A 17,159-nucleotide genomic window follows, 5' to 3' on the forward strand; every position below is an offset into this window, starting at 1 on the left:
ACTCCCCCTCTAATGCCTGCTGTCCATTACAGATGATCTACACCTCCCACTCCACAACACTGACCCATTATAAACCTGGCTACAGTAATCCTGTGACTATTTCCTCTCTAGCACCCGTGTCCATTCCTGTCCCTCTGCTCAATACTGACCCATCACTGAAGCTGTGGTTGTTAGAGGAAGCTCACTGACTGGGAACAATAGGCTTTTCATTGCAGAGACTCAGGATAGATGTTGTTTGTTTGTTTGTTTGCTTTGCATATTTTTTCCAAACATACATAAACTGTTCCGCAACTCAGCTGTGGTTTCATTACTTCGAGAAGCCGGTGGGGAAAGTAGTCGTTGACCTGTCGCTGAGTCTGACACCACTCACAGCAGAGAGTGAGGAGGTTGTAGGTGGTCCCATCTCCCTCCAGTTCACACAGCAACACCTCATCGGGAGTCACACGTGAGTAGATATCCCCAAAACTGATCCAATCTGGAAATATGTCGTGTGTGTGTGTGTGTGTGTGTGTGTGTGTGTGTTGCAGAGAGAGAGAGAGTGTAAATATGAAGGTAGGTGTCTCATCCATCTGTGACATTTCAGAAAAGGATTTCTCACCTTTGTCTGGGGTCTCAGTCACCGAGATCTCACTGTATGTGGGATCCCAGTGAGGGAGAGAGGGTGATCTCGCCTCCTTCTGTGGGGACTCTGGGGTATCTTGTCTCTGTGGGTTCTCACTGAGGGAGGTTTCATCTCTGTCTTTGGGGATTCAGTAAGGGAGAGAGTGAGGTCACACTGCTGTCACTGGGGTCTCACTGAGGGAGATCCCACCTCTGTCCTTGGGGTTTCAGTGAGAGAGTGATGTATCTATCCCACTATAGACGGATATCCCTTTTGATCCTCTGTTCCCATTCCCATTTACACCTTGTCCTCAGCCCCAGTGTGTCATTTCTCACTGAGTTAATTCCAGTCTTTCATTTCCAGAATGTCACCGGCTGAACTGAGGGTTGTGCTGCTGATCCTGGGTTTTCTGGGTGAGTAATGTCTTGTAGGGACAAACTGCGTGCTGTGTACAGTAAGAGGAAGTAGGTGTTATGTATTGTTTCTGTAGATGAGCAGAGACAGCCTGTATTTAATGGGGGAAAGTACTGAAGGGACCTGGGGAAGATTATGAATCCAATTTGACACCGGGACACACGGCATTAGAGCTGGTGATTGGAAACGTCCAGATACCCGGTTTGGTAAAACAACAGTAGGGAGTGGAGGGAGATGGGGAGGCAGAGAGGTTTCAGCAGAGAATTTCAGGCTTGAAGACTGAGGAGAAGGCACGGCTGGAAATGCAGTGATGACACTCCGAGAGGCTGGGACTGGAGGGAGTGTTAAGAGGCTGGAGGAGATTACACTGGGAGGAAGTGGTGAGGCTATGTTGGGATGTGAAAGCAAAGTTGGGTTGTATGTTACTTAACCAGATTAGTGATCACAGGGATGGTGGGTGAAGGGGTTTGGGACAATTTCAGGCAGAGCCAGCAGAGTGTGTGGAGAGCAGAGGGCAGGAGTGGGAGGTGACTGAAGGTGTGAATGAGAGACGGACTGGGTCAGGGGTGGAGCTGGGTGACGTTACAGAGGTGAGCATCACGGTGGGGCAGAGGTGTCTTTTAAATGTCATTATCGTACCTGTCTCAATGACTTCCAGTGACAGCTCGTTCTGCATACGTACCACCCTCTGTGGGTTTCCTCTGGGTGCTCCGGTTTCCTCCCACAGTCCAAAGGTTAGATTCAACTTTATTGTCATTGTGCCGAGTACAGATACAAAGCTAATGAAATGCAATGAGCATCTAACCAGAAGTGCAAAAGAATAGTGTTACAGTATTTACAAAATAACTGCGAGTTAGAAGTAAGTGTTACAGCACACAAATATGAAAGTACTGAGACAGTACAATACGGGTGCAATATTGCTTAGTGCTGTGATGAGAGGTTCAGCAGGGTCACAGCCTCAGGGAAGAAGCTCTTCCTGTGCCCGCTGGTGCGGGAGCAGAGGCTCCTGTAGCGCCTACCGGATGGGAGGAGAGTAAAAAGTCCACAGTTAGGGTGAGATGCATCCTTGATAATGCTTGATGTACCAGTTAGTAAGTCAATTGGTCTTTATAAATTGCCCTGTCAATAGCAACACACACAAAATGCTGGAAGAACTCAGCAGACCAGGCAGCATCTGCGAAAAAGAGTAAACAGTCAACGTTTCGGGCCAAGTCCCTTCATCAGGACTGGAAAGCCAGAGGAGAAGTCCATCTTTTTTTCCCCAGTCCTTTCTTTCCAGTCGTGATGAAGGGTGTCAGCCTGAAACATCAACTGTTTATTCTTTTCCATCTGTGCTGCCTGACCTGCTGAGTTCATCCAGCAGTTTGTGTGTGTTGCTCTTGAAATCAGTGTCACTGTGTGCCCTCGGTTACCACTTTATCAGGTGTAGAGTGTAATTGGCTAACTAGATATTTTATTGATCGCAAGTGTGCGGGTGTACCTAGTAAAGTGGCCACTGTGTGTATCCCCAATGACGTGGCCTCCACAGTCGTCTGTGGTAATGAATTTCACTGATTCACCACCCTCTGGCTAAAGAAATTCCTGCTTATCTCTGTTCTAAAGGGACGTTGTTTTATTCTGAGTCTGTGCCCTCAGGTCCGAGACTCCTCCACTATCGGGCACGTCTCTGCATCCACTCTCTCCAGGCCTTTCAATATTTGATAGGGCATGTGAGGAAACTCATAGATAGGCACATGGATGGGAGAAGAATGGAGGGCTGTGCAGGAGGAAAGGGTTTGATTGATCAGAATCTGGTCTGATATCACTATTATATGTCATGTAATTTGTTGTTTTGTGGCAGTATACTACAATACAAGATAAAAACTATGTATTACAGTAAGAGTTACAGTCGATGTTTCGGGCCGAGACCCTTCGTCAGGACTAACTGAAGGAGGAGTTAGTAAGAGATTTGAAAGTGGGAGGGGGAGATCCAAAATGATAGGAGGAGGGGGAGGGATGGAGTCAAGAGCTGGACAGGTGATTGGCAAACGGGATATGAGAGGATCATGGGACAGGAGGTCCAGGGAGAAAGACAAGGTGGGGAGGGAACCCAGAGGATGGGCAAGGGGTATAGTCAGAGGGACAGAGGGAGAAACAGGAGAGTGAGAGAAAGAATGTGTGTATAAAAATAAATAGTGGATGGGGAACGAGGGGGAGGTGAGGCATTAGTGGAAGTTAGAGAAGTCAATGTTCATGCCATCAGGCTGGAGGCTACCCAGACGGAATATAAGGTGTTTTTCCTCCAACCTGAGTGTGGCTTCATCTTTACAGTGGAGGAGGCCGTGGATAGACATGTCAGAATGGGAATGGGATGTGAAATTAAAATGTGTGGCCACTGGGAGATACTGTTTTCTCTGGTAGACAGAGCGTAGGTGTTCAGCAAAGCGATCTCCCAGTCTGCGTCGGGTCTCGCCAATATATAGAAGGCCACATCGGGAGCACCGGATGCAGTACATCACCCCAGCCGACTCACAGGTGAAGTGATGCCTCACCTGGAAGGACTGTCTGGGGCCCTGAAAGGTGGTAAGGGAGGAAGTGTAAGGGCATGTGTAGCACTTGTTCCGCTTACAAGGATAAGTGCCAGGAGGGAGATCAGTGTAAGAGCATGTGTAGCACTTGTTCTGGGTCTTATATTCCGTCTGGGAGCCACACTCAGGTTGGAGGAACAACACCTTATATTCTGTCCGGGTAGCCTCCAACCTGACGGCATGAACATTGACTTCTCTAACTTCTGCTAATGCACCACTTCCCTCTCGTACCCCATCCGCTATTTATTTTTACACTCACATTCTTTCTCTCACTCTCCTTTTTCTCCCTCTGTCCCTCTGACTATACCCCTTGCCCATCCTCTGGGTTCCCCCCACCCCCACTTGTCTTTCTCCCCGGGCCTCCTGTCCCATGATCTTCTGATATCCCCTTTGCCAATCACCTGTCCAGCTCTTGGCTCCATCCCTCCCTCTCCTGTCTTCTCCTATCATTTTGGATCTCCCCCTCCCCCTCCCACTTTTAAATCTCTTACTAACTCTTCCTTCAGTTAGTCCTGACGAAGGGTCTCGGCCTGAAACGTCAACTGTACCACTTCCGAGAGATGCTGCCTGGCCTGCTGCATTCACCAGCAATTTTGATGTGTGTTGCTTGAATTTCCAGCATCTGCAGAATTCCTGTTGTATTAGAATAAGAAATATTTTTAAATAAAAAAAAATACGTTGTGCAAAGAGAGAGCTAAACATTTTTTGCAGTGGTGTAACTGGGTTCATTGTCCATTCAGAGATCTGATGGCAGAGAGGAAGAAGCTGTTCCTGAAGCATTGAGTGTGTTTTCAGGCTCCTGTACCACCTCCCTGACAGTAGCAAGGAGAAAAAGGCATGTCCTGGGTGATGGGGTCTTTAATGATGGATGCTGCCGTTTTGAGGCTTTACTTTTGAAGATGTCCTCGATGCTGGGGAGGCTTGTTCCCATGATGGAGCTGGTTGAGTTTACAGTATTCTGCCCCTTTTTCTGATTCTGTGCAGTGACCCTCCAGACCCGACAGTGATACAACCAGTTAGAATGCTCTCCACTGTACATCTGTAGAGATTTGTAAGTGTATTTGGAGTCAGACCAAGTCCTTCAAACTCCTGATGAAATGTACCCACTGTTGGGCCTTCTTTATAATTGGCTCAGTATGTTGGTCTAAGGATCGATCTTCAGACATGTTGACAGCCAGTAACTTGAAACAGCTCACCCTTTTCACTGCTGATCCCTCGGTGAGGACTGGTGTGTATTCCCTTGACTTCCCCTCTCTGAAATCCACAATCATTTTCTTGTCCTTACTGACGTTGAGTGCAAGGTTGTTGTTACAACACCACTCAACCAGCTGATCTACTCACTCCTGTACGCCTCCTCGTCACCATCTCAAATTCTGTCAACAATAGTTGTGTTATCGGCAAATTTATAGATGGTGATTGAGCTGTGCCTGGCCACACAGTTGTTGGTGTAGAGAGAGAATAGAGCAGTGGGCTGAGTTTGCATCCTAGAGGTGTGCTGGTGTTGATTGTCAGTGAGCAGGTAATGTTATTTTTGATCTGCACTGACTGAGGTCTCCTGGTGAAGAAGTCAAGGATCCAGTTACAGAGGGAGGTTTTGGAGATTGTTGATTGGTACTGAGGCCATGATGGTGCTGATCACTGAGCTGTGATCAATAAACAGCAGCCTGACAGACGTATCACTGTTGTCCAGGTGATCCAAGGCCGAGTGTAGAACCAGTGAGATTGTATCCACTGTAGACCTGTTGTGGTGAGTGGCAAATTGCAGTGGGTCCAGGTCCTTGCTTAGGCTGGAGTTGATTCTGGCCACGACTAACCTCTCAAGGTACTTCATCACAGTGGATGTGAGTGCAACTGGGTGGTCGTCCGTCAAATTTCAAAGAAAAGTTTTCATCAAGTACATAGAGTGCCTTGTAAAGATATTCAGCCCCCAACCCTTCAATCACATACGTGAACATTACAACCAGGGATTTTGATCAATTTAACTGAGAATTTTTATTTGTGAATCACATGCTGCTTTTTTCACAGTAGAGCCCAAACAACAGGGAAAGTTGTGAAGCATGAAAAACTATAAATTCTCAAACTGAAATGTCACCAGTTCAAAAGCATTCATCCCCCTTTGCTCAGTGTTCAGTTGAACCACCTCTCACAGCTGTTACAGCCAGTAGTCTTTTTAGATAAATCTCTATTAACTGTGCACAACGTGACGGAGCAAGGTTTGCCCATTCCTCCTTGCAAATTTTCTCAAGCTGTGCCAGGTTAGTTGGGAGAGCTGGTGGACAGCAATCAGAGTGTTTGATCGGGTTAAGGTCAGGACTCTGACTGGGCCACTCAAGGACATCAATTTTCTTCATTTGAAGCCACTCCATGGTTACTCTGGCACTGTGATTTGCATTGTTGTCCTGCTGAAAGATGAACTTCCTCCCTGGTTTAACATTTCTCGCAGAGGCTTACAAGTTTTTATCCAGGATCTCTCTGTATTTAACGGCATTCATCTTCCCATCAATCCTGAGCAGATTTCCGGTCTTTGCTGCTGAAAATCATCTTCATAGCATGATGGGGATACCATACTTTCCAGTACAGATTTGGTTACCTGATGCACATATATTAGATTTACACCTCACGTACTACTTACTGTTGAGGCCAAAAAGTTGCACTTTCGTCTCATCAGATCACAAACCTTCTTCTACATCTTTACAATTTCTTCTGGGTGACTCTTTGCAGTCTTTACAGGCAAGCGTAAGCTTTTTTAGCCATGGCTGCTGCTTTGCCATTCTTCCATAAATACTTGTTTTGTGCAAGGCTTTAAAGATTGTGGAGCCATGAAATTCACCTCCAGTTGCAGCCACTGACTCCTGCAGCTCACTCAGAGTGACTGTCGTTGTCACAGTAGCCTCTCTTACAAGTGCCAAGCTTCTCCAATGATTAAGTTTATAGGGGTCGTCTGACCTAGGCAGTGTGGCTGTGGTTTTGTATTTATTCCACTGTTTCACGATGGACTACACTGAGTTCTGAGGTGTGTTCAGTGCCTTTGAGATGGTCCTGTCCCCTTCCCCAGATTTGTGCTTCAATATTATCACTTCCCTGACGTCTTGAATGCTCTTTAGTCTTCATTTTGGTTTGGTCTGTTGAAAATCTACCATACTGTTGGCCCTTACCAGGAGAAGGGGTATTCATTCAAATAATGCTCCAATTTTCTACATCAGCAAATTGGGTGAGTTGGTCAGGGAATATACAGTATTGCACCTGAGGAAAGTTAGCGTAGTAATTGCAAAGGGGATGAATACTTTTTCAGCCTCACAATTTTGGTTTTTAATTTTCAGCAAATTGTTGACCGGATTTGGAATTTTCTTTTGATTTGACATGATGCACACTGTTTTATAGATTGGCTCAAAATATCCTACTTTGATACATTTTAAATTTAGAAATTGAGTCGGTACTATGTGAAAATAGTTGTGGAGACTTGAATATTTTTTCAAAGCACTGTGTCTGATACCGAGGAGAGGGAGACAGGGGGAAACCTGGGGTGGAGGGTAGTAGGGAGAGACCGTGGAGGGGGAGTTAGCAAGTGACCAAGGGAGACGGAGGTAGGGATGGTCCGAAGGGAGACCGAGGTAGGGAGAGACCAAGGGGAGAGGGAGGTAATGAGAGACAGAGGGGACAGGAAAGTAGGGAGAGACTGAGGGGAAAGGAAGGTAGGGAGAGACCAAGGGGAGAGGGAGGTAGGGAGAGACGAGCGGAGAAGGAGGTAGACAGAGACCAAGGGGAGATGGAGTTTGGCAGAGCAAGGGGCAGATGAGTTGGGAAGAGCCTGAGGGGAGAGTGAGTCAGGGAGAGAGACCAAGGGGAGAGTGAGGTAAGGAGGGATTGAGTTATGGTGAAACCAAGGAATGAGCAAGATGGGAAGAGACCGAAGGAAGAGGGAGCAGGAAAAACTGGGGGATGAGGGAGGCAGTGAGAGTCCGAGGGGTGAGGGCGAGGCAGTGCTGGTCTGAGGGGCGAGGGCGAGGTGGGGGATGGACCAAAGGGAGAGGGAGAGGTGGGTAAGGACCAAGGGAGGGGGGAGATGTGGGGGAGGACTGAGGGGAGGAGAAGGACCGAGGGGCGAGGGAGGTAAAGGAGAGTCGGAGGGGAGAGGGACTCAGGAAGGATGAGGGGAGGGGAAGGGAGATGGACACCGGGCTGAGAGAGCATGAGGGAGAGACCAAGAGGAGAGATTGCGAGGGAGAAAGAGACCGAGTGGTTGGATGTAAGGAGAGAATGAGGTAAGAGGGAGGGAGACGCCGGGTGGGGAGGGAGGTAGGGAGAGACCCAGGGAGGGGGGGAGAGGGGGAGATCAAGGGGAGAGGGAGGGGGGAGATAGTAGGTAGAGACTTTGGGAAGAAGTTGAGGGAGAGAACAAGGTGTGAGGTGGGTCGGGAGAGACCGAGGGGAGAGTATGTGAGTGCAAGACCAAGGGGAGAGAGACTAAGGGAGAGTTCAAGGGGAGTACAAGGTAAGGAGGGAATGAGGACAGTGGAGGTAGGGACTGTCCGAAGGGTGAGACCTTGGGGAGAGGGAGGGAGGCACCGAGGGGAGAGAGCATGAGGAAACACCAAGGGAATAGTGAGTTAGTGTGAGATCGAGGGGTGAAGGAGGTAGGGAGACGCAAAGCTGAGGGAGGTAGGGAGAGACTGAGAGGAGTGTGAATAAGGGAAAGACTGTGGGGAGTTGGAGGTAGGGAGAGGGATGTACGCAGAGATCGAGTGGAGGGGAAGGTTGGAGGAGACTGAGGAAGGAGGGAGGTAGGGAGAGACTGAGGGAGGGAGAGAGGTTGCTGGAGAGGCTGAGACAAGAGGGAATTACTGTGTGACTTAGAGTTGACTATGGTAGGGAGACACCGAGGGGAGAGGGAGATGGGGGGAGACTGTGGGTGGAGGGTAGTAGGGAGTGTGAGTGGAAAGGGAGGTAGAGATTCGACAGAGAAGGTAGGGTAAGACCAAGAAGGAGAGTGATTGTGAGAGACAAGGGGAGAGGAAGGTTGGGAGAGACCAGAGGGGATGGTGGTAGGGAGAAGTCAAAGGGAGACAGACTGAGCATGTAGTGAGGAGGGGAGATGGAGGTACGGAGAGTCCGAGGGAAGATGGAGGTAGGGAGAGTCCGAGGGGAGATGGAGGTAGGGAGAGTCCGAGGGGAGATGGAGGTAGGGAGAGTCCGAGGGGAGAAGGAGGTACGGAGAGTCCGAGGGGAGATGGAGGTTGGGAAAGTCCGAGGGGAGATGGAGGTACAGAGATTCCGAGGGGAGATGGAGGTACAGAGAGTCTGAGGGGAGAGGGAGGTACGGAGAGTCTGAGTGGAGATGGAGGTATGGAGAGTCTGAGGGGAGATGGAGGTAGGGAGAGTCTGAGGGGAGATGGAGGTAGGGAGAGTCTGAGGGGAGATGGAGGTAGGGAGAGTCTGAGGGGAGAAGGAGGTACGGAGAGTCCAAGGGGAGAGGGAGGTACGGAGAGTCTGAGGGGAGATGGAGGTATGGAGAGTCTGAGGGGAGATGGAGGTAGGGAGAGTCTGAGGGGAGATGGAGGTACGGAGAGTCCGAGGGGAGAGGGAGGTACGGAGAGTCCGAGGGGAGATGGAGGTACGGAGAGTCCGAGGGGAGAAGGAGGTACGGAGAGTCCGAGGGGAGAGGGAGGTACGGAGAGTCTGAGTGGAGATGGAGGTATGGAGAGTCTGAGGGGAGATGGAGGTAGGGATGAGGGGAGATGGAGGTACGGAGAGTCTGAGGGGAGATGGAGGTACGGAGAGTCCGAGGGAAGATGGAGGTAGGGAGAGTCTGAGGAGAGATGGAGGTAGGAGAGCCTGTGGCGTGAATAAAGTAGGGAGAAACAGTGGGGAGAACATGAGGAGAATCCAGAGGTAGAGGGTGTTGGGGTGAGACCGATGGGAAGAGGGAGTTAGGGTGAGCTTGAGGTTAGAGGGAGGGGGACACCAAGGGGAGAGGGAGATAGGGAAGGAGAAGTGGTTAGTGAGAGACTGAGGGAAGAGGGACGTACACAGAGACTAAGGAGATGGAGAGGTTGGGAGAATCCAAGGCTAGAAGTAGGTAGCGAGGGACTGTGGGGATAGGGAAGGAGGCAGAGACTGAGGGGAGAGGAAGGTTGGAGGAAGCCGAGGGGGTGAAGAAATAAGGAGGCGTGAGGGTGAGGTTGTGGTGTCCAAGGGGAGGTGGAGATAGAGAGGGAGACCAAGGGGGGAGGGAGGCAGAGAGTGGTCTCGGGTAGATGGAGTTAAGGAGGGGAGAGAGGGGTAGGGAGAGGCTGAGGGATGAGGACGAGGTCAAGGTGTGAGGGAGGTAGGGAGAGACTGAGGGGAGAGGGAGTTCGAGGAAGTCAGAGGGGGGATGAAGGTAGAGATAGATGGAGAATTGAATTGACTTTATTTCTTACATCCTTCACATACATAAGTAAAAATCATTACGTTACGTCTCTGTCTGAAGTGGCAATGTGCAATTTATAGTAATTTGTAATAAATAGTATGTACAACAGGACAGTGAATATAACATAGAAATACAGTTGTATCAGTGTGAATTAATCAGTCTGATGGCCTGGTGGACGAAGCTGTCCTGGAGCCTGTTGGTCCTGGCTTTTATGCTGCAGTACCGTTTCCCGAATGGCAGTAGCTGGAATAGTTTGTGGTTGGGGTGACTTGGGTCCCCAATGATCCTTATGGCCCTTTTTACACACCTGTCTTTGTAAATCTCCTGAGTAGTTGGAAGTTCACATCTACAGATGCGCTGGGCTGTCCGCACCACTCTCTGCAGAGTCCTGCGATTGAGAGAAGTACAGTTCAAATACCAGGCAGTGATGCAGCCAGTCAGGATGCTCTCAATTGTGCCCCTGTAGAAATCTCTTAGAATTTGTGGGTCCAGACCAACCTTCTTCAATCATCTGAGGTGAAAGTGGTGCTTACCTTCTGCCGATGTCAGTTACGAACACAGGAGATTCTGCAGATGCTGAAAATCTACGGAAGATGCTGGAGAAACTCAGCAGGTCAGGCAGCATCCATGGTGAGGAATGAACAGTGGACATTTTGTGCTGAGACCCTTCATCAGGACAGGAAAGGACGGGGAAGAAACCAAAACTAGAAGGTGTGGGGAAGAGAAGCAGTACAGGCTGGGAGGTGATAGGTGGAGCCAGGCGAGGGGGAAGGTGAGTGAGTGGGAGGGTGAAGTGAGAGGCTGGGGGTGATAGGTGGAGCCAGGCGAGGGGAGGTGAGTGAGTGGGAGGGTGAAGTGAGAGGCTGGGGGGTGATAGGTGGAGCCAGGCGAGGGGGAAGGTGAGTGAGTGGGAGGGTGAAGTGAGAGGCTGGGGGGTGATAGGTGGAGCCAGGCGAGGGGGAAGGTGAGTGAGTGGGAGGGTGAAGTGAGAGGCTGGGAGGTGATAGGTGGAGCCAGGCGAGGGGGAAGGTGAGTGAGTGGGAGGGTGAAGTGAGAGGCTGGGGGGTGATAGGTGGAGCCAGGCGAGGGGGAAGGTGGGTGAGTGGGAGGGTGAAGTGAGAGGCTGGGAGGTGATAGGTGGAGCCAGGCGAGGGGGAAGGTGAGTGAGTGGGAGGGTGAAGTGAGAGGCTGGGAGGTGATAGGTGGAGCCAGGCGAGGGGGAAGGTGAGTGAGTGGGAGGGTGAAGTGAGAGGCTGGGAGGTGATAGGTGGAGCCAGGCGAGGGGGAAGGTGAGTGAGTGGGAGGGTGAAGTGAGAGGCTGGGAGGTGATAGGTGGAGCCAGGCGAGGGGGAAGGTGAGTGAGTGGGAGGGTGAAGTGAGAGGCTGGGGGGTGATAGGTGGAGCCAGGCGAGGGGGAAGGTGAGTGAGTGGGAGGGTGAAGTGAGAGGCTGGGGGGTGATAGGTGGAGCCAGGCGAGGGGGAAGGTGAGTGAGTGGGAGGGTGAAGTGAGAGGCTGGGGGGTGATAGGTGGAGCCAGGCGAGGGGGAAGGTGAGTGAGTGGGAGGGTGAAGTGAGAGGCTGGGAGGTGATAGGTGGAGCCAGGTGAGGGGGAAGGTGAGTGAGTGGGAGGGTGAAGTGAGAGGCTGGGAGGTGATAGGTGGAGCCAGGCGAGGGGGAAGGTGAGTGAGTGGGAGGGTGAAGTGAGAGGCTGGGAGGTGATAGGTGGAGCCAGGCGAGGGGGAAGGTGAGTGAGTGGGAGGGTGAAGTGAGAGGCTGGGAGGTGATAGGTGGAGCCAGGCGAGGGGGAAGGTGAGTGAGTGGGAGGGTGAAGTGAGAGGCTGGGAGGTGATGGGTGGAAAAGGTAAAGGGCTGAAGAGACCCGAAACGTTGACTCTTTATTTCTCTCCATAGATGCTGCCTGACCTGCTGAGCTCCCCAGTATTTTGTGTGTCCTATACACAGCCCAGTGCAGAATGTTTTGTCAGGGGTTTACCCCACTCCCTAATTAATGCTGTGGTTTTATTCGACTCCTATCTACAAAACACTCAATTCCCTGGAGGACCCACCATCCCAGGAAATCCCCCCTGTACCCATAGTGATCCCATGCTCCATCTCTACCTCTGATCCTCCGATGAGGACTGGCTCATGGATCTCTGGTTTCTTCCTCCTGAAGTCAATGATCAGCTCCTCGCCAAAAGACCATTGAGCTCATATGGAAGTGAAGCATCACTGCCATTCTTGATGTGTGGTTTCGCCTTGTGGGAAGTGAAGGCCTGCAAACCCTGGCAGAGCTGATTGGATTCAGATTTCTGGATCACTGGGACCTTTTTTGGGGCAGGAGTGACCTGTACAAAAAGGACGGGTTGCACTTGAATCCCACGGGACCAATATCCTGGCAGGGAGATTTGCTAAAGCTACTGGGGAGAGTTTAAACTAGGATTGCTGGGTGGGAACCAAACTGAAGAGACAGAGGAAGAGGTGGTTGGCTCACAAATAGAGAAAGTTTGGAGACAGTGGGATAGGGAGGATAGGCAGGTGATTGAGGTAGGGATATGCTCAGTCCGATGGTTTGAGATGTGTCTAACGCAAGGAGTATTATGAACAAAGCGGATGAGCTTAGAGCATGGATCAGTACTTGGAGCTACGATGTTGTGGCCATTACAGAGACTTGCATGGCTCAAGGGCAGGAATGGTTACTTAGAGTGCCAGGCTTTAGATGTTTCAGAAAGTACAGGAAGGGAGGCAAAAGAGGTGGGGGCATGGCACTGTTGATCAGAGATAATCGTGTTACGGCTGCAGAAAAGGAGGAAGACATGGAAGGATTGTCTACGGAGTCTCTGTGGGTGGAAGATAGGAACAGGAAGGGGTCAATAAATCTACTGGATGATTTTTAAAGACCATCTAATAGTAACAGGGACATCGAGGAGCAGATAGGGAGACACATTCTGGAAAGGTGTAACAATAACAGGGTTGTCGTGGTGGGAGATTTTAATTTCCCAAATATCAATTGGCATGGCCCTAGAGTGAGGGGTTAAGATGGGGTGGAGTTGTTGGGTATGTTAAAGAGGGTTCCTTGACACCATATGTAGATAAGCCTACAAGAGGAGAGACTGTACTTGATCAGGTATTGTGAAATAAACCTGGTCAGGTGTCAGGTCTCTCAGTGGGAGAGCATTTTGGAGATGGTGATCACAATTCTGTCTCCTTTACCATAGCATTGGAGAGGGATAGGACCAGACAAGTCAGGAAAGCGTTTAATTGGAGTAAGGGGAAATATGAGTCTATCAGGCAGGAACTTGGAAACTTAAATTGGGAATAGATGTTGTCAGGAAAATGTACGGAAGAAATCTGGCAAATCCTCAGGGAATATTTGTGTGGAATTCGCAAAGGTACGTTCCAATGAGACAGGGAAAGGATGGTAGGGTACAGGAACTGTGATGTACAAAGGCTGTTGTGTATCTAGTCAAGAAGAAAAGAAGTGCTTATGAAAGGTTCAGAAAACTAGGTAATGATAGAGATCTAGAAGATTATAAGGCTAGCAGGAAGGAGCATAAGAAAGAAATTAACAGAGCCAGAAGAGGCCATGAGTAGGCCTTGGCAGACAAGATTAAGAAAAACCTGAAGACATTCCATAAGTATGTGAAGAGCAAGAGGATAAGACGTGAGAGAATAGGACCGATCAAGTGTGACAGTGGAAAAGAGTGTATGGAACTGGAGGAGATAGCGGAGGTACTTAATCAATACTTTGCTTCAGTATTCACTACGGAAAAGGATCTTGGCGATTGTAGGGATGACTTACAGTGGACTGAAAGGCTTGAGCATGTAGATATTAAGAAAGGGGATGTGCTGGAGCTTTTGAAAAGCATCAAGTTGGATAAGTCACTGGGACTGGACGAGATGTGCGCCAGGCTACTGTGGGAGGCGAGGGAGGAGATTGTTGAGTCTCTGGTGATGATCTTTGCATCATCAATGAGAACAGGAGAGGTTCCAGAGGATTAAAAGATTGCAGATGTTGTTCCATTATTCAAGAAAGGGGAGTAGAGATAGCCCAGGAAAGGGAGTGGAGATGGCCCAGAAAACCAATGCGTCTTAATTCAATGGTTGGTAAGTTGATGGAGAAGATCCTGAGAGGCAAGATTTATGAACATTTGGAGAGGCATAATGTGATTAGGAATAGTCACCACGGCTTTGTCAAAGGCAGGTCGTGCATTATGAGCCTGATTTTAATTTTTTGAGGATGTGACTAAACACATTGATGAAGGAACTGCAGTAGATGTAGTGTATACGGCAAGGCATTTGACAAGGTACCCCATGCAAGGTTTATTGAGAAAGTAAGGAGGCATGTGAACCAAGGGGACATTGCTTTGTGGATCCAGAACTGGCTTGCCTACAGAAGGCAAAGAGTAGTTGTAGATGGGTCATATTGTGCATGGAGTTCAGTGACGTGTGGTGTGCCTTAGGGCAGGGGTCCCCAACCTTTTTTGCACTGCGGACCGGTTTAATATTGACAATATTCTTGCGGACCCGCCGACCAGAGGGTTTCCAATGGAGAAGAGTAGCAGTCAAGTACGTTGTCTTTACCCGAAAAAGACTACAATGACCATGAAGCCTTACACAGGCACCAGTACACATGCGTGTCGTGACCTGCCGATTTTCTTTCCCCTGCAAATCCTTTTTGGCGATTCTGTTCATTGGGGGGGTGTTAATCACGACCGGAATATAGGTGATAGAAACATAGAAACATAGAAAATAGGTGTACACTCAATTTCGTTTCTAAAAGAGTTTATCTAACGAATTTAATATTAAACACACAGCACATATTTTCCTCGCATGAATATAGTGATAAGTCAATTATCAGGGGAGCTTGAAGTAAGTGTTGAACGAACGTCCAGTGGGAGTGGCAGAAACAGGTTCGATGTTATCATTTGAAGAAAAATTGTACAGGTATATGGACAGGAAAGTAATGGAGGGTTATGGGCTGAGTGCAGGTTGGCGGCACTAGGTGAGAGTAGCGTTCAGCATGGACTAGAAGGGCAGAGATGGCCTGTTTCCGTGCTGTAATTGTTATATGGTTATATAAGCAAGTCAATAGCATCATAACATTTTAAGTAACGTTTGGATATTAAACACACAGCGCATATTTTCCCCATATGAACATATAAAATTAGTGTAACACACCAGTATCGCTGAATCAGTGGGAGCCCTGGGCTTCTTTTCCTATAACAACATGGTCCTATGGAGGGGTGATGGGAGACAGCGATACTCGAAGGGGGTTCCTTATGTCCAGTCTATTCCGCAATTTAGTTTTCCTTGCATTCATTGCAGAAAGCTCCGCTTCGCAGAAAAATGATGGGAATGGAAGCAACGTTTTCAGTGCTTTCGTGGCTATCTCAGGATATTTAGCCTTGACTTTGATCCAGAATGCTGACAGAGATGTTATGTCAAACATACTTTTCAGCCTGCCGTCATTTGCAAGCTCGAGGACTTGATCTCTTTCCCGCGCTGACATGGATGACGCGCGGGTAATGACCTCGCATGCATAATGGCTCTACAGTGGCCATGAACGGGAATGAGGAAAGGTCCAGCTGAGTCCTATCGCCAAATCATATCATTTCCTCCCGGCCCGGCGGTTGGAGACCGCTGCCTTAGGGATCTGTTTTGGGACCCCTGCTCTTCGTGATTTTTATAAATGACCTGGATGAGGAAGTGGAGGGATGGGTTAGTAAATATGCTCATGACACATAGGTTGAGGGTGTTGTCGATAGTGTAGAGGGCTCTCGGAGGTTGCAGCGGGGCATTGATAGGCTGCTAAACTGGGGTGAGAAGTGTCAAATGGAGTTCAACCCAGATAAGTGTGAGGTGGTTCATTTTGGTAGGTCAAATATGATGGCAGAATATAGTATTAATGGTAAGACTCTTGGCTGTGTGGAGGATCAGAGGGATCTTGGGGTCTGAGTCCATAGGACCCTCAAAGCTGCTGTGCAGGTTGACTCTGTGGTTAAGAAGGCATATAGAGCAGTGGCCTTCATCAACTCTACTATTGAGTTTAAGAGCCGAGAGGTAATGTTGTACCTATATAGGACCCTGGTCAGACCCCACTTGGAGTACTGTGCTCAGTTCTGGTTCCCTCACTACAGGAAGGATGTGGAAACCATAGAAAGGGTGCAGAGGAGATTTACAAGGATATTGCCTGGATTGGGGAGCATGCCTTATGAGAATAGCTTAAGTGAACTTGGCCTTTTCTCCTTGGAGCAGCGGAGGATGAGAGGTGACCTGATAGAGGTGTGTAGATAATGAGAGGCATTGATCATGTGGATAGTCAGGGGCCTTTTCCCAGGGCTGGTGTGGCTAGCACAAGAGGGCACAGTTTTAAGGTGCTTGGAAGTAGGTGCAGAGGAGATTTCAGGAGTAAGTTTTTTACGCAGAGAGTGGTGAGTGCACGGAATGGGCTGCCAGCGACGGTGGTGGAAGTGGATACGATAGGGTCTTTTAAGAGACTCCTGGACAGGTACATGGAGCTCAAAAAAATAGAGGAATACAGAGGTGATCTCTCAGGTAAGGGCATGTTCAGCCCGGCTTTATTGGCTGAATGACCTGTATTGTGCTGGAGGTTTACTATATTTCTGGAGCTGAGTAGGTTAAAATATTGACACAACAGTGTGGGCTGAAGGACCTGTACTGTGTTGTAGAGTTCGATGTTCCATGTGTCATGGTGTGCCAGTGAATGAGTGGGAAGGCTTTGGCTAAACAGCCAGAGGTACAGATAAGAAGAGGGAAACTCCTTTGTTTTAGTGCAGAGTATTTAGGAAGGAATTCTCCTCCTGTCAGATGTGGGAATTCAGGTTACCTGACTGTTTCCCTAATGACTACGTCTGTGGGAAATGCACCCAACTTCAGCGCCTGACTGATCGGGTCATGGAGATGCAGTTGGGTGTAATTAGGATCATCCGGGAAGCTAAAGATTTTATAGATGAGGATTTTGAAGAGATGGTCACACCCGGACAGCAGATGGGTGACCATCAGGAGAGATGAGGGGATTAGGAAGTCAGTGCAGGGTTCCCCTGTGGCCATTCCCGCTTCCAGCAATCCCCTCATCTCATCACAAGACATTTTACAATGCCCAATTAAACTGCCAACTGGTACTCCTTTGGACTGTGGGAGGAAACCA

General features: G+C 49.2%; 1 protein-coding gene across 1 annotated transcript in view; it reads left to right on the plus strand.

The window, feature by feature from the left end:
• The first annotated feature begins 326 nt into the window (after window positions 1-326).
• The window catches only part of LOC134342021 (mucin-5AC-like), a 38,986-nt gene continuing 22,153 nt past the window's right edge, over window positions 327-17,159 (plus strand). Inside the window, exons 1-2 of the mRNA XM_063039958.1 lie at window positions 327-445; window positions 965-1,014. Of these exons, the coding sequence (XP_062896028.1) occupies window positions 966-1,014 (49 nt within the window). The 5' untranslated portion in view covers window positions 327-445; window position 965. The remainder of the gene's footprint in view (window positions 446-964; window positions 1,015-17,159) is intronic.

The sequence above is a fragment of the Mobula hypostoma genome, unplaced genomic scaffold (genome assembly GCF_963921235.1).
Source record: "Mobula hypostoma unplaced genomic scaffold, sMobHyp1.1 scaffold_138, whole genome shotgun sequence".
Lineage (NCBI taxonomy): Eukaryota > Metazoa > Chordata > Chondrichthyes > Myliobatiformes > Myliobatidae > Mobula > Mobula hypostoma.